Below are 22,104 nucleotides of genomic sequence, written 5' to 3'. Positions count from 1 at the left end.
ATGATGTTTAGAAAGAATGTCAAAGACTGTTCATTTGTTTTGAGCATATGGTTTTGACCACTTTCTTATTAATAGACGTTGAAAGTGTACGTAAATAATAATAATAATAATGATAATAATAATAATAATAAATCTAATAAAAATAAAATCTAAAAAAAGTATTAACATTTATGAAAGTAAAATTCTCATAAAGCCTTTATAATTTTGGTAATGCAGAAACTTGCCAGTTGTCATAAAACTTTTATTTTGTCTTAAAAAACAAGCAATCAAACAAACAAAATGATTATGTCTAAGTCATATAAATATTATTGACAATCAAAAGACTAAGCAAAAATAGTTTCGGACATAGCTCAAGACGTGTCAGATACAAAATCTTTGTTTTATTTTGTGTTTTACATTTTGGGAATATTGTTTTATTTTTATTTTATTTTAGGAGACTGGGTAGTGCGTTTAGTTTATATAAAAAGGTCTGGTTTATCTTAATATAAGTATGAAAACAATGTAATGATTTCAACAAAAGTATGGGGAAAATTCACATTTATTTTATTTGGTTTATTGTATTTTTAGTTTTCCTTGTAGTTTTCTTTTATTTCCCCCTTTCTTTAGGCCTATGTTCTATTATGATTGTTATTATTATTATTTTAATCTATGTTGATCTTGTCAGGGAGCGCGCACCCGATGCGCAGGCAACAATCTGACAGCACGCGTACGCGCGCGTCTATGACAGACTTTCGCCATTTTGAATACAAACATATGAACGATTTTTATTTTCCGATCCATTTCCCTCGCCGTGCGTGTGAGTGGCCGAGATAACTCCACGTAGTGTTTTGCCGCAAAATAATTTCCTAAAAAAATAACTCGTACATAAAGGAAAGCAGAAAAACAACTTTAGTGAGGACGATGGCTCGCACTCTGGGCAGATAGTTGAGAGGAAAACGGTCTCGTGGCAGCAGCGGGGTTTCACAGAGCGCGCGGGGCAGCAGCGCCACTGCTCCACTGCACGGGCCAGACCAGTACTAACCGACAACCAGTAGCCCGTTCTACAGACACTCATAGCGGGGGTAAGCTTACATGCACAGACTGTTTACTTGCGCATATAGCACTGCTGGAACAGACAGTCTCTGTTTCACAACAAAGCGAGCTTGTTCATGAGTAACTTATTTTGATTAGAAAATGTGTCGTTTTAAGTCCTAGTATCAGAGGAGAAGAAACTTCTGTAACAGAGATTCAGCTGAAGTTAGCCAGACGAGCTAGCAAACAAACCGAAAACATCCCAATCTTTAGCGTTAAATAAAGCCAAGCGCACTCTACACATCTGTTAATCAATTTTTAGTTATAAATGAGTTTGTATTTGAGTTGTTTCAGTCGAGTTTGGGATTGTTGTGTAAATACGGAAACCAGCTTTTGTCGTTAATGTTAGCAGCTGATGCTAACGGCTGCTAGCGGGGCCCAGCTGTTAACATGCGACCATCGAGATTTTCTGCTGAAACTGTTATTCTGCACTTAAAATCATCGTCACGTCTTGTGTGAGTTTGATAGGAGCACTTCTTCTTTAACCGTCCCGGCTTTATAAGGTGTGCATGATGCTCTGGTATGTTCTTGACGCCTATTGTAAACATTGGATTGAAATCATGTTGTCATTAGCAGCCACACGAGTATTTCAGAAGTCAGTTAATCCTCTCTAGTTATTTAACTATTGAGTTGTACAACACGATCGTTCAGTATGATTACTGCAATCTTATTTGAAGTTTTGTAATGCTATGGACCCCCTCTGGGGTCCTTGGGTCAGGACAAGTTGCTGGATCAACTTCCTAAGTAGGCAGCTTCTGGACAGTTGTGCAATCAATGGCAGCTTATTTGACCTCAGCTGCTGCTGTCAAGAGATCCCATGCAACATCCCCGCTCGTGTCTGCTTTGTGTGGCAGGTTTGCTGCATGCAAGTGCTGCTGCCTGTTACTATTTTTGATGATTTGTAGAGCATAGACATTTGCTTTCCTGTGTAGAGTTCATTGGGGAGTTCTCTGGTTTGGTTTGTATCGTCATACTAAGCTCTGCACGTGCACACAATCATGTCCACATCCACATAAAAGAAGGAAACAAGTCCGCTTTTCTTTTTTTTTTGGCCACTATTCCCAAATGAAAGAATTGCTTCAGCTTGCTCAGCTGCAGATCAATGATAGAGATTCTTTCCGGTATGTATTCTCTGTGCCGTTTGTCGTCAGATGAATATGTTGTGCTCAAGGAAGCTGTTGCCAGCTGCTGCTTTGAGTGCCAAAATGTGTACAAGATGTGGTGTTGCAGGTCCGCATTTCAAATAGAACAGTACATTAAGTGGATCCTTCATTTTTAACTTCCTAATATCTGGTCTAAAGCTAAATTTTGCGGGGAAAAAGATAATTTGTCTATTAGTCAAGCAATAATGTTGAAATGTATGAAACGAAACCAAGTTGGTCAGAAATGCAAATCTTGAATTAGAACCCGAGGAAATTGTTCGCCCTCAGAAATTCAAATTCGCCCTCCGAACTATGAGAAATGTGACCGTGTTTAAAATCTGAAGGCTTGAAATGCTTAAAATAACTGTGTATCTGCTAGTAAAGAGTAAGTATGGGGGTGAATGTTTATGGAAAATAATGTGTATGTGCATTTGTTCACTGTTGGCACGGAAGTTATGGTTGTACAAACACTACAGTTTCAGTTTACAAGAAAACCTTCCATAGTTCTGATTTTAGCCTTGCACATTGTTTCAAGGTGTCTAGACTATATGATGCAGTGTGTTGCATTAATGCTTCATCATGTACTTTGTTTGTCGCATTGGTTCAAATTGTTTCTTACACCATGCCTGCAGTGATTTTTGAAAGGTTTGCACTTTCTCACACTCGATTCTTTTCCCCAGTGTCAGTCCGTCTGAGGCGTGTATTCGAGGAAGGCCTGGTGGGAAGTGGACCTCATGCAGATTAATGCTAGGTCATTCTGTGCTGTCTGCATTCTGCCACTCAAATGCCTGTCTGCCTGTGGAGGAGGTGTAACTAAGGATTCACACGTTTCATCAGCTGGTAAAAATATATTTACTTAACAAATGCTATCAATGTTCCAGTGCTTGAGTTTCTGTCTGAGGAGTCTTTTACATAGCCTCACTAACAGATCACATCTCTTTGAGCAAGCAAAGCCTATCAGGATGTGTGAAATGTATCGCCCAGGGTGTGATGCGTGGGTCCCAGTCATCTTGTGGGAAAGGTTTGCTTTGTTCATGACCAGAGTTGTAAGAAAATCTTACCAGCAAAGGTGATTTCAGTCAGTATTGAAGGGAAAGTTGCTCTTCGTGTTCCAGTTGCTTCATGTTTTGTTTTGAGTGGGATGTGTTATTTGGACGCTTTAAAGGTCCATCAATTATTTTTGTCCCCTTCCTTATTCTCCTGTTCTCCAGATTCTCTTTCATCTGTTAGTTCTGCTTTCCATCTCTATTCTTCCGCCTTCCCACTCGGCCTATATCTTTGTTCCAAAACCTATTAGGCCTCCTATATAGACAGCTGCTTTTTAATGCTACCATCATGTAACTTTATAAGCGAGTGATTTGAAACACACTACACAAAACACATCAGTGGTTCTCAACCAGGGGACCGAGACTCACTAGGGGGCTTCAGCAAACTTCCAAGGGGACCATAAGATGACTAAAAGGTATTAAAATGTATAAATTATTATCACAAATTTAAAATAATTTCAAAATTAAAAATGTTAATGTAAAATGTATTTCTTATATAATACATATTTTTTTATTAGTTTATTAATTTACTAGTTGTTTCAATTGAACAAAATACAGTTCTTCAAACTTCTGAAATAACAAAATGAATTGTGGTTAATTAATCTATTATGTAAATAAATACTAGGGTTGGGTATCGTTTGAATTTTAACGATTCTGAATCTGATTCTGTTTATCGATTCTTAATTTCGATTCCAATAAGGGACAAAAATCTTGGATATCATTAACATTTATTTTAAGTCTATTGCAAAATATTTCATTGTATCTGAATACCATGGACAACAGGCTATAGAACACTTTTGGACTTACACAACAAATTTTTGCCTATGGTTGAAAAATACCATAGCAAAAACAACTATTGCCAAACTAATATAAATAACAAGTAAAAGACAAGTAACAGTAATTAAAAAAGAGCAAATAAACAAATTAGCAATTGCACAAATAAATATGACCGAACAAAGATATGATTGAAAATTGAAATAAACAATGTTAACAAGTATTGATGAGTGTTCGATTCCTGTCCTTAATTATTTGATACCAGAATTGAAATCTATTTTCGATTCCCAACCAACCAAAAAAAAACAAAAAAAACACAAGCGGATTTGTCATAATTATGCAGAAATGACCGATATCAGGGAGCCTTCCAATATTGCATTGGACAACATGTGGCATTTGAATAAAAAAAAAGGTTCAAGGCGGTTCTGCATGCCTGCATTTCATTCAATGCATCGACCACCTTGGATTTTTTATTTTTTTTCATCATGCTTATCACAATCTGATTCGGAGTTTGCTTTCTAATTTTAAAAAACAAATCCTGTGGAATGTGTGTTATCAATCACTTGTTTTTATGTTATCCTCACTTTCATGTCTTCTATTCAGGCCTGGGCTTCCTGCTGCAGCTGCCACCGCCGCCATCATGTTCTGGAAATTTGACCTGAACAACACCTCCCATATCGACCAGCTGCTGGATCGAGAGGGCGTGACTCTGAGAGAGTTGATGGAAGAGGAGGATGTCCTGCAGGAGTGCAAAGCACAGAACCGCAAGCTTCTGCTCTTCCTCTCCAAGGATCAATGTATGCAGGAGCTGGTCACCCTCATCACAGAGGAGCCCCCTGCTGATCTGGAAGAGAAAACTCGCTTCAAGTAAGAGAAACACAGCTTTGCACCTTTTTTTGCCAGTTTGGGCCAAATGAACACCACAACACCGGCTCAACCAATCACATGAATTTGGGACGGGGCTACCCATTTCATCGGCAACTGCTAGATGGGGAGGTGTGTAGGAAACCTGTTCAAAACAGCTTTACTTTCAGTTTAGCTAAGTAATGCTAATGGGATGGAAATAACACTTTTTTTTAAGTTTAAAGGTGCGATCACATTTACTGCTCAATTCCGTGCAATCTAGAGTTTTGCATGAGGGTGAAGAAGTTCCAGATGCAGAATTTGCTCGTGTTCAAAGTTGGTCAGGCGAAATTGCTGCGTTGACCAATAGAAAGCTTCTTGGTTTGAAAGTGACTTCTGTGTGAGCGTTGCTTCATACATAACTACACTGAACATTGTCAAAAGACAATGGACCTTTTTTACCTTCAGAATTTTGCAGAAATTTATCTAATGTGGTTGCACCTTAATTGTTTATTCACTGCAAATTGCCTATAGCCTACATGATGTAAATGTAGCTGGCAGTAAAAAGTATTCCGACTTGTTAAATTATGATGGTAGAACGTTTGTGTTGTTCACTGGTGGCCCTGCATGCTCTGAGCTCCTGGTTACAAAAGAGCTATAAAACTGACTGTAAAGATGTAGAAGTGCAGAGAATTGGAGGGATGTGCAATTTAAGTTGACAAATGAAAGAAGAGGAAAGAGAAAAGAGAAGTGATTTAGTTAAAAGGTGATGTGTATACCCATAACATGTTGCTGCTTGTGTTTTAAAAAGGTTTGCTCTTTGTGAGGGTTGTGCTGTTCAAGGCAAACTATATGAAATACTCTCATGTTCTGAAGGGTTGAAATCTATCAGTTTCAGCGCTCTCTGTTGGGACCATATGGTTAGAAGGAGAGAAAAAGAGATTAAGGTTCATTTGAAAGTAAAACTAATTTGATTCTCTGTGTGTAGGAGGCAGAATCATTTGTCTTAAAATGAGCAAGTGGATTCACTCAAATCGTCTTTTCTCTAGTGGTCGAACGTTTTTGATGGCTGATGCCGATATCTGAGAGAGCAGGGTGGCCGATGTAAAGCCGATATTTATATATATATATATATATATATATATATGTGTGTGTGTATGTGTGTGGGTGTGTGTGTATATATATATATATATATATATATATATATATGCATACATACAGACATACATACAAAATCTTTAAAATAAACATGCTTAGGCCCTATACTTTGTAATGGGATTGCAGATTCAAGAAGTTGCCATTTAGTTTTTTTTTTACAAATAAAGTCATTGTTTAAAAATGTATGTGAATAAAAAAGGAAGTAAACACTGTAACAGGGCAATCAGTAATCTGGTAATTTCATGCGCACTGATAATCATTTATATTTAAAAAAAAATACTTTTTTGACTAACTTTTGACAAGGTAACTTTTGACAAGCACAGCATATTTTGAGTGAAATGAAGGATTTAAAATGTTTCGTCTTTCTAAAATGCATCACGTCTTCTGTGAAGCTGATCTTTTGTTCGCATTCACTCACTGCTCACTCGCAGTAACACGTTTATGCTGGCTACAAATGCACACTTTCCAAGATACCACAGCTGGATTCGATTAAATCTGCTAGTTTTTTTTAAATGAAATGTTAATTTGATATTCAGAGATTTGTTTAAATGATGTTGATGCGCATTTGCTGAATGTTGACGGTAAATGAGAAGGTATTTTGGGCTGATTGTTTGCCTTATGTATGTTACAAATAATATAAAAGCAAACATTACTTTTTCACACACCATTTACTTTGTTTGATAGAACTGGGGGCTTCAGAACTGCTAATCAAATAAAGTATTAGATATGATTGACAGAGATCGTAAACTAATAAAGACGAAGAATGTGAGTGAGCACTGTGTGATGAACTGATCAGGCGCGTTCTCTTCTCAAGTGCTCAGCGCCGCCCGTCAAAATAAAAGTCCCGCTTCCAACACATCGGCCAATCAGAAAAACTTATCGGCCGATGCCGATATTTTAAAAAATATCGGCCGTGGCAATATAGTAGTCGACCACTAATTTATTCTCCAAGTATTGTGAAATGTTATTACATTGAGTGAAATATGTTCTCAGTAGCACTGAATCCAGATTTTTCTTTAGTGATATTTTTGTGAAATGCAGAATCCTGCAATAGGATAAAGGCACTGACGCAGAGTTTATTACCCTCTCTTGTGGCACTGACAACACTGCAGTAGCACTGAGCTGACCAGTGTTTACTTTGTGCTATCTGAGTGACAGAAGACAAGTAGAGCTACAGAACAACTTTGTTACTTTTGAAATGCCTTCGTTGGAACCACAGAAATAGGCTTTGTTTGTCATGTTAAAGGCCAAGACACCACAGATGTTTTTTTTGGTCTGTTGCATTTACTGTTTGATAGTATTGTCACATGTAACTTGAAGGTAATATAGACTTTTTGTTTTGTTCTGTTTACCCAGGTATCCAAACATTGCCTGTGAGCTCCTGACCTCTGATGTGGCTCTTATCAATGATAAGCTGGGTGGAGATGAATCCCTTTTAGAGAAACTCTACCACTTTCTGGAGCAGGAGCCGCCCCTTAATCCCCTACTGGCCTCTTTCTTCAGCAAAACCATCGGCAACTTGATTGCACGTAAAACAGACCAGGTGCGCACACCTGATCACACACGGCTCGGAATATGAACGCATACCAAATAGCACAAAGTTATTTGTTTGATTTGTATTGTCAGTAAGTTGTATGTTATTCTACATGCAGGTAATCTCTTTCCTAAGGAAAAAACACAACTTTATCAGTCTGGTGCTGAATCACATTGATGCCTCGGCCATGATGGACCTATTGCTGCGCCTCATCAGCTGTGTAGAGCCTGCTCCTTTGAGGATGGAGGTCCTCAATGTAAGCACACTAATATTTCCATATATATAATTAAAATTTTAACAACTTTTTAAGGGACTACTTACGAGCTGCGTTCTGTTTCTTTTCTTGCATCCAACTAAATTTGAGTGCAATAATATGTTCTTTGTGAAGGGTCCCATGTGTTCTCATTAATCTTGTTCAAAACCATTTTACGCTGTTGGCCCCTAGGAGCATGAACCTTTTGTAGAAACTATGTCTTTTAGAAATGCTAGTGCATGATTCAATTGCTTAAACTAGACATTAACCCACATTTAGCCTGATTGTTATCCTCCAAGCCCTGGGTGAATCCTCACTAGTCATTCTGATCTGTGAATGAATGTGTGTGTTTGCAGTGGCTGAATGAGGAGAGACTCATCCAGAGACTCACAGAGCTCATGCACACAGGGAGAGATGAAGAGGTAGAAATATCACTTACTCTGCTGAACGTTTCACCTCCAGCCCACCTTATTTTAGTTATGGAAGTTTTAACAAAAACATTCAAGTACATTCTTTTTTCACTTAATTCTTCTGCAGAGACAATCTAATGCATCCCAGACTCTTTGTGACATAATCCGTCTCAGTCGAGACCAGGCCAATCAGCTGTCAGAGGTCACAGAACCAGACCCCTTACTCGCTGTCCTAGAGTCGTAAGTGCCCAATCTGATTAGATAAGATCACAGTCATGTAATAAGGACTTACTCACTCAATAAAGACTGATCACCAGACAGTGCTTGTTTCTCTGATGTAATCGCAGTTTTTGTATCTCAACCACTGATGTTGATGTCTTTGTAGACGAGAGAATGTGGGAGAGCTTTTGAAGAACATGTTTGAAGGGGAAAGGACTGAAGCGTCTGTCGTCAATGGAACGCAAGTGCTTCTTACGTTACTGGAGTCACGAAGGTCAGGGTGAGTTCATCCATAATAGGGCCTAATTAAACCTAAAATAAACAGCCATGATCTTTAAAATCTTTTCATGACCTTCTGTTATCTCTGTGTCTGGTGTTGTTAGGCTGGAGGGTCTGATGGACCTGTATTCTCAGGGATGTGAAAGGTCTTACACTGTCAACAGCAGTATTTTACGTGCTATTGAGCCTCATTTAAAGGACTTCCAGCAGCTCCTTCTGAACCCTCCTATGGTACCAACACACACACACATGCAACTAAACTCCATCTGTATATGAATGTCATCTCAGGGCTTTTGTATTTTTTTTTTTTCTGATTTTTGACCGACTTTAGGGGTGTCTTAGAAGGTAGCATAATATTTAGACCTTTTAGAACAGTCTTCAGGAGCATCATTTTAATGATGCCTTAAAGTGTGTCAGTGAGTTGGCTTACTAAGTTTTGGAGCAGAGCTACTGTCTTAACAATCACTGTGCAATGTGGAGAGTGATGACCCTCTAACAATGCGTACTTGCTGTAAAATAGAGAAGTGCAATACTCACCACAGTGGGCGTTCTGGAGCAGCCCCTTGGGAGCGCCCGGCTTCATGTGGCCAGACTGGTGGCTTCTCTGCTGCAGACGTGCGACCTCAGCATCTGCCAAGAGATCTGCAGACTCAACACTATGGACCTGCTGTTGGTAAATCACTCACACACACCCACACTGAATATCGCAGACTCAACATTATGAGATGGCTGTGGGTGGATGATCTTGTTTTTCATCATTTCCCCCACTCTCTTGGTGCAGGATTTATTCTTTAAATACACCTGGAATAATTTCTTGCACTTGCAAGTGGAGCTGTGTGTGGCATCCATCCTGAACCACTCTGTCCACACGGACTTCCAGAACCCAGGTCTGCAGAACCCTGAGGAGAGACCACCAGTTACTGGCTCCCAGGCGGAGGAGGGAACACCTAGCCAGAACAACAGCTCAGATCCAGCCAACACACCAATTCAAGATGCTCTTGTTGCCAATGTAGGCCATCTGTAGTTCATATCTGTTTCCGATCATGACCGCTTTCTTACAGCGCTTGTCAGATTGTCAGATTATCTTAGAGGAAACAGGGTAGATGGGCTTCACTGCAAATATACTATCAATCAAAAGTTTGGTCACAATTTTTATTTTGAGAAATAATTTATTTTTAAGAAATTAACCATTTTTTACCAAGGGTCCATTAAATGAATCAAAAGTGACATTAAAAACACGTACACTATTACAAAAGATATCGGTTTCAAGTAAATGCTGTTATTTTTTGATTGTACATTTTTTAAATCATTGATAATGATAAAATGCATCAAATCATCATACTAAAATAATTTCTGAAGGATCATGTGACTCTGTAGACTGGAGTAATGGCTGCTGAAAATTCAGCTTTGCCATCACAGGAATAAATTACATTTTACAATATATTAAAATAGGAAACAGTTGTTTTAGATTATATTCATATTTTGCAATATGTGTTTAAAAAGATGAAAACATAACCCTGATCTTTGGAATGGTAGTGCATTGCACATACTTTGGTTTAAGAATCTGAACAAAGCACTGCAATTTCACCTTTAATTCATCCTGCAACATTTGTGCTACAGCATGAATGATAGCTCAAATCTTGTGGTTTGAGTATAGGTGCGTCACTTTTATATGCTGCTCTTTCTCGTTTCTTTTTACACTTTCTTTCTCTTACACTCTCTTTGTGTTCCCTGTTGTTCTTTATTTACAATGTTGGCTCTCTGCTTTCCTCAGCTCTTCCAGCATTGCCGGCTGGTGCAAAAGATTCTGGATGCTTGGGAGGAAAATGACAAAATCCAGTAAGAGTTTCTCCTCTATTTACTGTCATTGATTTATATACAGTGTGTCTCTAGCACGTTTGTTAGTCCCATGAAGCTCGTCTTCATACCCATCATTATGTCAGTATGTGTTTGATATCTGTCTGTTGGCTGATTATGATTTCTCTACCTAGGGCTGAAGGGGGCAGGCGGAGGGGAAACATGGGTCACCTGACAAGAATTGCAAACACTGTTGTTCAAAACCTAGAGAAAGGGCTGGCTCACTCTCAAATTAATGACCTAATTAAAGGTTTGTATTGCAGGAACATATCAAAAGAACCACAGTGTTTATGCAGTGATGATGACCGAGATAACCGAGTGTGGTTACTGGGATCACAAAGACTTGTATATCCACAGAGCTACCAGAGGACTGCAGAGGCCGCTGGGAGAGTTTTGTGGGTGAGACTTTAAGAGAGACCAACAGGAGAAACACAGTGGATTTGGTGAGGAATACATTCACACACACACATTTCATTGCATTGGGCAGATGAATTTAAAGTTAGTCAATGTAATGGAAATTTACATCAGATTTTAGTGAAGAGAGTTCAGTTTTACTTTTAACTCCTTTGATGCATGAATTATTAAATCGCAAATTATAAATACTAATAAAGTATGAATCATAATATAATTATTAAATATGCATTATCTTTTGTTTATTTTAATTTCAGAGCAAGAGTATAATCATTCGAGGTCTTCTTTTTCTCTTTCAAAATGTGTTTTGAGAGAGTTAACCAATCTGTCCACTAATACAGATGATAATAGTAAATATTCCAGAGATCCTTGGTGCTTCCTCACTTCCCTGAAACCATAAAGATGCTACATCACACATTGAATCTGTTCTTTGTAGTAGACACCAATCATCAGGGTTACGTTTTGAGGTTTATTTAAACATATGTCATTTTCATCCTCTGTTCCAGGTGAGCACCCATAACTTACACTCATCTAGCGAAGATGATGACATGGAGAGCCCGTTCCCCAATGATCTGTCTATTCAACAGGTAAGAAGCGACAAATAAAGAGCCAGCATGAGCCTACTTTAAGCTCCTTACAGCTAACTGGATACGTGGGATTTTTTTTTTTTTGCCATTTAGGCGTTCTCTGATTACCAGATTCAGCAGATGACCGCCAACTTTGTGGATCAGTTTGGTTTTAATGATGAAGAGTTCAGTGAACATGATGAAAATATCAAGTGAGTGCTGAAGAACGCTTCTCGGATCCACTGATAAGTCTTGAAATACATTTCACAATGCTGCAGAGACTTGCATTGATGTACTGCTTTGATATATTTCGTGGTGAAGGTTGTCTGTCAGTGATAATCTTTAAGAGCCCTCTTTAAATCTTGCAGTGCTGCATTCGATCGGATTGCTGAAATTAACTTTAACATAGACGCAGATGATCATAGTGTAAGTGCCTGCCACTGAAAACACCATTCATTATTCAAGTAAGTGTAAGTGTTTGTTTTGATGCTTTATTCGGGTTTTGGTGCTCCTGTAGGCCAATGCTGCAGCTTTTGAGGCGTGTTGTAAAGAAAGAATCCAGCAGTTTGATGACTGTGAGGAAGAGGAGGATATTTGGGATGAAAAAGAAATTAACTATGCAACACAAATCAAATCCAGATCGAGGTACAGCACACAGTTGATATGCTTGAGGAAATAGATTCTGCTGTTTTGTTTTATTGAAGTTAGATTCTCTATGTATTGTTTCCAGGTTTGGGGTGTCTCTTTCTTCAGATAGTTCACCCAAGAGTGCCGTGAGGAATGGGGGTGGAGGCCGCGGGTCGGCCTCTGGGGAAGAGGATGTTGAGGAAGAGGCCAGTCCTCAGCAGTCGACAGCAGCTCAGACTCAGAGTGAGTGCTACATCATCCCCCACAAGTCTGAATCTTTCAGCTGAATTCATTCAATGAACATTCTTTGTATTTGTGTTGTGCACAGACTCAGGCTGGGCAGCTAGTTTTGGTGAGACGGAGGTGAGCTCCTCTGGTGCCTGGGGTGGCTCCCCTCAGCAGGGCAATGCGGGTTCGCAGGACACAGGCTGGGCCACCTTTACTGAATTCCAGCCTTTCAGCAGGTAAAGACCACTAAAGAGCACTTCATGTTACATATCACACTGTTTTAGAATGTTTGTTAAAGCGAACAGAAAATATAGGCTCGTTTGGATATTTGAATTTTGGGAATGCCTTTATCTCCCAATCCATTGGCCTTTATATTACAGCACGGAGTCCAGCAACACTGAGGGACAGCCTCAAGGCCATGGGAAGGACTGTGAGTAGCACTGATTTTTTTTTTTTTTTTGTCTTAAATTGATCTGATGGGATTTAAAATGGTAATATTTTTGGGAATCATGTATTCCTTGATCTTTTGAGTAGTAATATGTACTCTATGTACTCCTCTCCAATCCGAAAAGCACGTCTGTATAGAATCTGAGCTGCAAAAATTAAACCCCAAAACATTGACGCATGGTGCAGTAATACTGTTAAAGTAGATAAGCTAGGAAAACTTAGAAGAGGGTTGACATTTTGCTGTTTGGTACCTAAAAGTGTATTTTTTTTTTTCAGTGGCCAGCAGTGGTTCAGCTACAGGAGGATGGGAAGGAAGTCCTGAGCAAAAAGCCCCTCTGGTGGCCTCTGACAGCAGCTCATCTGGAGGCTCAGACAGCGAAGAGGACCCTGGAGAACATAAGGCTGAGGGTGCTCCTAAACCTACCAACCAGATAACAGCTCCCTCGAGGTAAGAACACTTGTACACTACAGCGTTTGATGCGCTGGAATTTTTGATGGAATTTTTGTGACAGATTTAACAATGGTTTCATATTTGTCGCACAAATTTGCAATGTTGACCAACAGAAAACTGCTTGGTTTGAAATTGACTTCGCTGTGAGCCGTGCTTCAAACGTCGCTAAACTATTGACTTTTCGCCCACAAACTTTAGCTAATGTGACATCACCTGAATTTCAAAGAGTGATTATTGATGTGTAAAAGTATTTTGCGGCTGCACTTTTTCTCTGCAGCGAGGTGCCTACTGACGCTCTGGAGAAGCTCAGCATCACCGACAGTAGCGAGTCTTCAGCACCTACAGAAGAGTCAGACGCCACCACTGTGACGGAGACGAGGTAACAGTGAATGTAGTAAGCTGATGTTATATGATAGGTGAAAAACTGCCTCCATCCCTCTTACTCACTCTCATGCCTCTACAGAGTCGAGGCACCCACTCCCGCTGAGGTTACCGCTAACGGACCGGTCTGAAGGCTCCGGATAGAGTCCGACCCACTCTCCGCCTCTTCCATTTTGAACCCCCAAACCTCAATACCACTTTTGGTGTTTAAATAAAAGAATGCTGCCATGTTATTGGTCCTGGATACTGCCAATCAGCCCATCATTGGAGGAGGAAGACAGGGGCATGTAACACAAACCAGTAACCAGTACAGTGCTCAGAGGTGTTAGTCTTTTAATCTTTTCAACTTTGTATGGGATATGCACAGTTTTAAATGTAGCAGTGACCGCGTGTGATTGCAGGATCTGTCAGGACTTCTTTTTTTCCTCGGTTTGTGTCCCTCCCTTGATTTTTATTTTTATTTTTTTCCCTGGATTCTTTTTCGCTCGCAGCCTTGGATGGTAGAAAACAGGGATGTGAAGGTCATGATTGGAAAGCACAGGCTCATCCTTCACGTCATAACGTCTCGAACATCCTCATGCAAAATCGAAAGCCTTGTTGCCTGACAACAGCCTCTGCGACAATTACTGTATGTTGAAGCACAACTGAAGTGTTCTGTAATGCTTGACACTTTTCTGCACAGGTCACCGCCCCGCAAAGTTCACTTTTAGGAGTTTTTAAACATAATTATGGCCTAATCTCATTAAATCATGTATTTGAATGTTCTGAAGTGCTTTTAGGCAGAAATGTATGAAAATAGAGTTGATACTCTGACATGGTGTCCATTTGGCACTTGTGCAATAACGTTTAGCCATTTAATTTAAATTCGACTCATTCGTAATCTATACATTCATGATGGGGGTGGACCTATTTGATTTTTTTTTTCTTTTCATTGCATGCAAGATGTTATTTATCAAGCATATACAAGCAACTGTTTTTTTCCAACAACGCTCAAGGTAGTTAGTCAAGACCTTCTGATTGTATTCAATTACATTCGTCCGTTTTTTTTTTGTTTTTTTTGCCTCCCCTTAGATCAACTTTCTAGTGCATTTTCTGCTCAAGCTTTCTGAAAATTTAATTTTGGGTTTAAAGCTAAAAGTAATCATAATGACCTTTGCCTTAAGTTACAAATCCTTCAAAATCTCTGTAACAGGACAGAAGGGTTTGCTTCAAAGCAAACAGGCTTTTTTTGTCTGTTTTTAAATGTCACCCAGTCACAAAAGAACCACCACCACAATTTTATTTGCATCCTTATCAGTGCCAATGCAGCACATGATCCTCCCCTCAGATTATGAGCCAAGATATGATGCCCCAACTTTCTATGCTATATATTACTCTAATGAAATACCCACTGGACAGTGTTATGCATCGCCAGATTTTTTTTTAATCAGAACTTGTCTTGTTATATGCTGTCAGAAAGACTTTTTGAACTTGTCTCAGAACTTTCCAGAAGTTCTTGTTGGAAATACAAGATCTTCTTGTAATATTCCATACTGAACATCATGTGAATTTTTTTTTTTTTTTGTCCTCCAGGAATTTTTTTGGCTATCAAAATTCACGTATCATATCTCTGCAAGCGTACAATGGTACCAAATCTGTTGGATTACCGGATTGGGATATTGCATTATTTATTTTGCACTTATTGAGGTGTTAGTGTGGAGACCTGGTTTCCCATCATGCATTGGAACATGTTTATTTCTCTCTTCATTGTCTTTGCCGCTGGAGTGTAAAGTCTCCAGTGACTCTGCTTCATATATCTATGACATGTTCAAATAGGTTTGTTTCCAAAGCCAAACGTATGTATTTGCCTTTTTTCTTTAAATGTTAAAAAAAAAATCTTATTTTTAACTTTAATCAATATTATTTTACATATTGTAGAGATTCTAATTTATGTGATCCTCAGCAACCAAAATATTGCTCTGTTCAATTCTGTTCATGTGTCTGGAGTCTGGACTGTTTCTGTACATCACAGACTGAGTGTGTTAAGAGCCTTGCCTTCATCGTCCCAGTGAGAGTCTCAGTTACAGATAGATATTTAACAGATGATGTATTATTTTCGAGCTGCCAAAAAACATTTAATTTTAATGACTGTTCCGGGTTCGATTGTATCAAAACAAAATAATTTTGACTCGTTCCTCGGATTGTATGAAGAAGTAAACGTCGTGTTTCCAGACCATCCTTCTTGTGTAAGTTTATTTTTAGACATTTCTCTGAAATAAACTTTTAAATTCTTGCTGTTTCTAATGTATATCATTAGACGTCGTTTTAAATGCAGGACACGTGATAACGCCAGTTGGAATAATCGATTCTGATTAGTCGATCGCTGTCGTCAATAACGTATAGCAGTAATACCTGTCGCCAGTAACGTTTACACTTTCTTTTTATACTAAAACGCAACTGACGCCATCTAGTGTCTTCGCTGTCACTTCATAGTGAGGATAAAATTAAGGTAATTTCAACTCAATTCGATATTTCATTTCTGCTTATTTATTTTCTTGCTAAATAGCCGTGTACTAAGCAGGATAATGTACAGTCAAACGGTCATTATTACTCACAACAAACAAATTGGACAAGGACAGTAATTTGACAACTACAGCTTTAAAAACACGTTATTTTGGTTATTAGAAACTAAAGGGGTCGAAATTATTATGTGGTAACTGACCGCATTGAACCCGGAACATTTTAAGGAGTTCTACAGCTGTAACGTTACAAGCTCTCTTCCCCCCCCACCCCCACCCCCCATTCTCAAATTCTCTCCCTCTGGATTTTATTAACTTAAATGAAGTTAGTGGTTATATATTGACATGATGCTGGATTTGAGCAGGTGGAGAAGGACACACACACATGTTCGTTGCAAGATAAATTAATTAACTTTAATTACCCTGTGCGAGAGCCTATGGCCAGAGCACTTCAGGTTCAGAACTTCCCACTAGTCATTTGTTTTAAATCATTCAAAATGGAGACAAGGATACAGTTTTTAAATGTGTCAGAAGGTATTCATTGATGGCATAAAAAGTAGTTCTCAGCCACTAACAAATTGACATTTGTATAGACTGGGTCTGTACGTTATGTTGTTGCCTACATCAGTACCTATATATATTTTGATATTTTCAGAATGGAATAAAACTGTTATCGAGAGAAATGATTTTTATCAGTTAAGCTGATAGTGAAATTCCCCATCTATTTATTGTGCAGCTGTGTACTTTGAAACCTTCTCTGGTCTTTTCTTAGGCCAATGAGAACCGAAAGGATGCCTTCCTGGAATCTACTCACTTTATAAACACATGGACCAATTTGGATGTGTGCAGCATGCTTTGATGAGGCAGAACATATGCTAGAGTTATTCTTGGGGGTTCTCAGCCTTAATCTAAACAGAGGTAAGACAAACCCAGGAATGAAACCAACTCTTTTTTAATATGAAACATCTTTAAAAAAGAAAGAAATCATTGAGCCATTAGGAGAGACTGCAAACACAAAATACACAAATTATTTGATTTAAATTTACTTTGTACTAAAGAAATCCTCAAACCAGCTTCACATTTTAAGGCAATGACGTGCAACATCAAGAATTCCACACAAGAACGATAAAAAAAAAGAATCACTTAGCATCTGATAATTGTAAAAAAAAAAGGCACAAAAAACTTGTTCTTACAAAAGAAAGGGGTTTCATTCCACAACTTCACAGTATATAGTTATATAAAACTAACAAGTAGTGATGATGGTTTAGCATTCTAATTCCTCAATAATTGTGGTACATTTTTACTACCTGGAAGGAAAGCACCTACTAAAGGCACAATAAGGGATGAAAGCAGTTATACTGTGATATTATTGCTTTATATGAACACTAACTGCAGGTACATAACAGCTGCTAGATGTACTGCAATGTAATCTCAGAATACGCAGCTACCAGATGGACGATCACCCTGATGGGAATCTTTGAATGTGATGATGACCCCCCCAAATGTAACAACAAAAGCTTTTAAAAAGTACAAACAGCATACAACCAGAGACAGTAGTTTAACAGTAGAAGGTCTAAAATAAAAACTATACCATCACACCAGAGATATGGGCAGTTTAGGGACAGATATGGGCAATAAAAGTTTCTACACAATCTTCCATCAGTACTAAAGCCCAACAGTCAAAATACTGTTGACAGCAGAAACATAAATATACCTACAAATAAAAAAAAGATGTAAAATAAAACATTTTGGTGACAGCAGCCCATCGGCCATTTAAATCAATCCAGTCTGATCAACATTAGAGTGTCATAGTGCAGTGATAAATAATAATAAAAAGTAAATTTGGTTCACTATCTCTCTTTCCCTTATGACACTGGAGCCTCACAAATGGCAGAAAGCTTGCTGTTTATGGACCAATTAGAACAATAAATTCTACAAATCAGGCTTACCACAAGCATTGAGCTTTAAAATTGTGATTTTCAAGGCTGAAAAATTCACAATAATTAGTGAAGTTGTGGTAAATAAAACTTTTTATAATTATTATTATTTTTTTAAAATATTTCACTGGCAACATATTGCTCTTTGTTAGTTGAATCCACTTCAAAATGAGTTTTCAAATCCTTATCTAGTGATCATTGGCAGTAGTGGAAATTCAAAAAGAATGGGAACCCTGTTAAATAAATACAAATATAGAGCAGCAAATACTCAGGATCTCTAATGGTAAGATTTAAGACTTCAAATTTAAAGTCTAGTCTACTCTTACTTTTGATATTGTCAATGGCAATCAAACACTGCATATGTTCAATTGCGTGTTCTTCAATCTTCTCAAGGCTGTATACGTTGATTTTACTCGCGTTTTATTGGAATGCATCCTTCCATCTCCAAAACTTCAGGCCAGCCTTCATATTTGTTGGTCTCTGCGCTGTTCTTGATGTGCTGGAGACACACATGAGATGGTTTATTAGATATTTACATTGATATCAAATTTTAACAGGACATGCTCCCAAGACAAGTCAACTTTACCTGCTCAAAGGGGCTCTTTGTCTTGATCCCTTTGCCTCCAACAAACACCCAGTTATCTCTGAAGCCCAGTATGCTGATGCTTGAGCTGCCTAAATCTGCTATCAGATTTCTGGCCTCTTCATCCAGCCTGTACATAACAATAAATAAATACAATTAATAGACAAACCGAGACAGATCTGTAAAGGTTTGACCAAAAATGTAGTGAAGCGGCTCACTTTGTTGCAGGATCGTCAAAAGTGGCCATCATGACAATGCTTCCATCTTCTATTTCCTTCAAGAATTTGATGAGCGTTTTCACATCTAGACAAGAACGAATGTTTAAAATTAATTAAGAAAGATTACGAAAATTAATTTAAAAAAAAGATTACGATTCGCGTGTACATGTTACACATTTTCGACGCGCATGTTACATGTCACATGATGCCAGTAAAGATGTAGAGCTGGTGCAAACACATCATAATTTCGAGAAAGCACTATCATGCACTAGTGACTGGATCACCCAAAGTTTTACATTTTTCATTTTATTTACATTTATTCATTTAGCAGACGCTTTTATCCAAAGCGACTTGCAGTTGCAAAATTTGCAAATGGAAACCAGATATGGCGTGTAGAAGCAGATTTACCTCCAGACCACATGTCAAAGGAATCAGTCTTGATCACCTCACCAGTCTTCCCTGTAAATAGATTGTGAATTAATCCAGTTAATTTTCTTTCAGTATTTACTGGATATTATGACTACACAATACATACATTAAAAAGGTTTCAGCATCAACATGTTTCTGAAGACAAAAAGGAGGCGTACCGTTGAGCAATGCAATGTTTATACCTCGTCCAATGTTGTTCTTCACTCCGCTCATTAGTCTGATAAAAGAAAGAGTAGTCAAATTCTTCTCAAGTTTCCACTGATGCACCCAGCTAGAATTCATGCAGGAGTCAGGATTTGTATTTTTGGAAGATGTTAATGCAATAAGATGCGCGTAAAACCTACACATTGTCCTGAAAGCACATTTTTGGGCCGACTACACTGGCTGCTCCACTGGTGATCTTAAAGGCGAAATGGTCCTCGGGACAGGATTTAGAAAGGCCACATTTGTGGCGCGGTGGCTTGGTTGCTGAAAACAACATCAATACATACATAAACAGAGATGTCTGTCTTATTTGAGAAAATTCATGTTCTTGGCCTCTGTCTAGGCTATTTATTAATTGATTCTCTATGTAAACATACACCAGATCTTCGGGGAATCCAGTTTATTTTATCTTGTGACATATTTCTCAAATAAATTACAAAAAGACTTTATCAAATAAGTAAATGGCAGCTGAACAACACATTCAGTGTGACAACTACAAAACATTGTCCCTGATATCAGGAATCTAACACTTACATACTATTTATGTCACACTCACTCCATTAACCTATATTTGAATCATTCATAGTGTTAAAACTCTGCGTTATTATGCAAGGCTATGATTGAGTTGTGCACAGCTCCGCTTGCTGTTTGTTCCATAATTATAATTGCATTTCCTAGTTCAATTTTATTTGGAGTACTAACAAGTTCAGGAAGAGCTATGAAGTATCAAGGAATATAACTCATTCAACATCATCAAATCTCATGACAACCAGTAAATATGTACTCACGGACGGTCTCTCCAGGTGCATATCGTGCTTTAGAGAAACAGATGTCGATTAGCCAATAGCAACGTGCCATGTCAAACACTTAAAAGATAAGATCTAAGCTATTCTTTAATAATTAAACAAAAATGATTTGCTTATATTTTGCTAACAGGAAAATGTGTGTGTGAATGATGCTGCAGAAGATTAACTCACCTAAGACTTTCCCAATATTAAGATTCGTATGATTCTCTAATAGCTCAAAGGCCAGGAACACAGCCAGAAAAAAAATAGAAACTAGCACACCGAGTTTCAAAACTCCTGTAAAAAGGGGAAAAACAATGTTTCATGCATATTGTACATTGAAAATAACAAAAATATGTAGTAACCTAAATTATCAGAACAAAACTTGAACTATCTGGCTGAACTATCCCTTTAAACATTTGAAGTCCATAGTCATGGGCATCACTAGGGCGTCACTTCAATTTAACTGACCATAGTTATATTAAATTATAATTTAATATAATATGATTATATTATACTTCATTTTTGTATACTTTTGTAAGGTAAACAATTACTGGACTAGTAGGATTAGTCCAATTTTCTTCACACACATTTCCAAAACATATTGTTAATGGCAACTGAGCAAATATTTGCCTTTGGTTACATGTAATTATATACTTGCAAAGTTTGAAAGACTCGGAACAAACCTCCGGCTCGCATCATCCTGATGGCTCAGCAAGCACCTGTAACCACATTAAGATCCGGACAACTGACATGAGATCAAATATCATCATATAACAAAAGCCTTAATTCCTAAACATTTAATATTAATAACACCCCCAGTGTTATTATAAAACTGGGGGTAGGTGGAATCCACCAAAAAACCAACCCAACAACCAGGCACAAAGTAAATAATGTGTAAAAACCAGTATTTAGCATTACAATTATTAAGATATCAGCATTGGCCATTAATATATATATAGATAAAACAACAAAAAACAATGTTATTGAATGTTAGCTTTAACTTCAACTCATGACTTATGTTGTAAAACAAACACATACAACTAAAAACCTCTTATTATGGCTGACAATGACGGCAGAAGCGAAAACGGTGCAAGTTATGTGTTGTTAGTAGTTGACATTTGTAAAGTGACAGAGTAGCCGTTAGCATGGGACGAATATATAAACAAAACACAAGAATAAACCAACAAGCAGACAAAATTGAGTATGAATTCAAGAACACCATGCAACCCAGCTGACCTACTGTTAAAAAGATATTGAATAAATTAGAGGAGAATAGGAAGGAGTAGCCTACCTGGGTGCCACGGCGACACAATGTTGCTGAATATCCCGACGCATCCGGGTTCATATGCGAGGAGGAGCGTTCGCGTGTGTACGTGTGTTTGAGAGCCAAACGTCACGGCGGGGGCGTGTCCTACAATAGTCCCGCCCACCTGTGTAGACAGTACATTAGTAACGTTAATCAGTTTAGCCGAGGTTGCCTACTTAGTACCTAAATAAAATATTATATTAATGTTTAGTGTAAATAGCATACCAGTATGTGAATATGTTTAATAATACACAGACAATGGACTGAAAAACACTCAATATAATTAGACAACATGATTCAAACACAATAACGTTAAGTGTACTACGCACTTTATATAGCCTATGGTGTAATTCATACATTTTTTATTATTTTATTTATTTTGTCGTATACCCTGTGTTGTTATAATATTCTTGAATCATGAGTCTGGTTTACAGTGTCCCTGTT

General features: G+C 38.1%; 2 protein-coding genes across 3 annotated transcripts; one reads left to right on the top strand and one right to left on the bottom strand.

Annotated features, from left to right (window-relative positions):
- Positions 1–709: 709 nt before the first annotated feature.
- Positions 710–17,813, top strand: ppp6r2a (protein phosphatase 6, regulatory subunit 2a). Of its 2 annotated transcripts, XM_039668288.2 has the most exons (25): positions 711–1,061; positions 2,894–3,053; positions 4,637–4,900; positions 7,391–7,577; positions 7,687–7,824; positions 8,178–8,243; positions 8,359–8,471; positions 8,617–8,730; positions 8,834–8,960; positions 9,250–9,402; positions 9,511–9,738; positions 10,504–10,568; positions 10,721–10,836; positions 10,944–11,029; positions 11,504–11,584; positions 11,678–11,775; positions 11,932–11,989; positions 12,081–12,208; positions 12,294–12,433; positions 12,519–12,654; positions 12,799–12,848; positions 13,142–13,313; positions 13,594–13,695; positions 13,780–16,185; positions 16,968–17,813. In XM_039668288.2, exons 3-24 carry the CDS (start codon positions 4,674–4,676, stop codon positions 13,826–13,828), a joined length of 2,634 nt encoding a protein of 877 aa, XP_039524222.2. In that variant the 5' UTR covers positions 711–1,061; positions 2,894–3,053; positions 4,637–4,673; the 3' UTR covers positions 13,829–16,185; positions 16,968–17,813. The 2 variants fall into 2 exon arrangements, with proteins under 2 accessions (XP_039524223.2, XP_039524222.2); XM_039668289.2 differs by lacking the exon at positions 16,968–17,813 and having other exon boundaries at positions 710–1,061; positions 8,617–8,724; positions 13,780–15,969.
- fam3c (FAM3 metabolism regulating signaling molecule C) lies at positions 17,132–21,746 on the bottom strand. The gene is made up of 10 exons (XM_039668290.2): positions 21,646–21,746; positions 21,038–21,073; positions 20,544–20,648; positions 20,355–20,381; positions 19,707–19,830; positions 19,521–19,579; positions 19,342–19,392; positions 18,934–19,018; positions 18,719–18,845; positions 17,132–18,631 (listed from the first exon to the last, which is right to left on the bottom strand). Exons 2-10 carry the CDS (start codon positions 21,051–21,053, stop codon positions 18,542–18,544), a joined length of 684 nt encoding a protein of 227 aa, XP_039524224.2. The 5' UTR covers positions 21,054–21,073; positions 21,646–21,746; the 3' UTR covers positions 17,132–18,541.
- Positions 21,747–22,104: the final 358 nt, after the last annotated feature.

The sequence above is a fragment of the Pimephales promelas genome, chromosome 24 (assembly GCF_988280905.1).
Source record: "Pimephales promelas chromosome 24, fPimPro1.hap1.1, whole genome shotgun sequence".
NCBI classification, from domain to species: domain Eukaryota; kingdom Metazoa; phylum Chordata; class Actinopteri; order Cypriniformes; family Leuciscidae; genus Pimephales; species Pimephales promelas.
The sequence above is the reverse complement of the archived record's forward strand: the minus strand, read 5'-3'. Positions and strand labels throughout refer to the sequence as shown.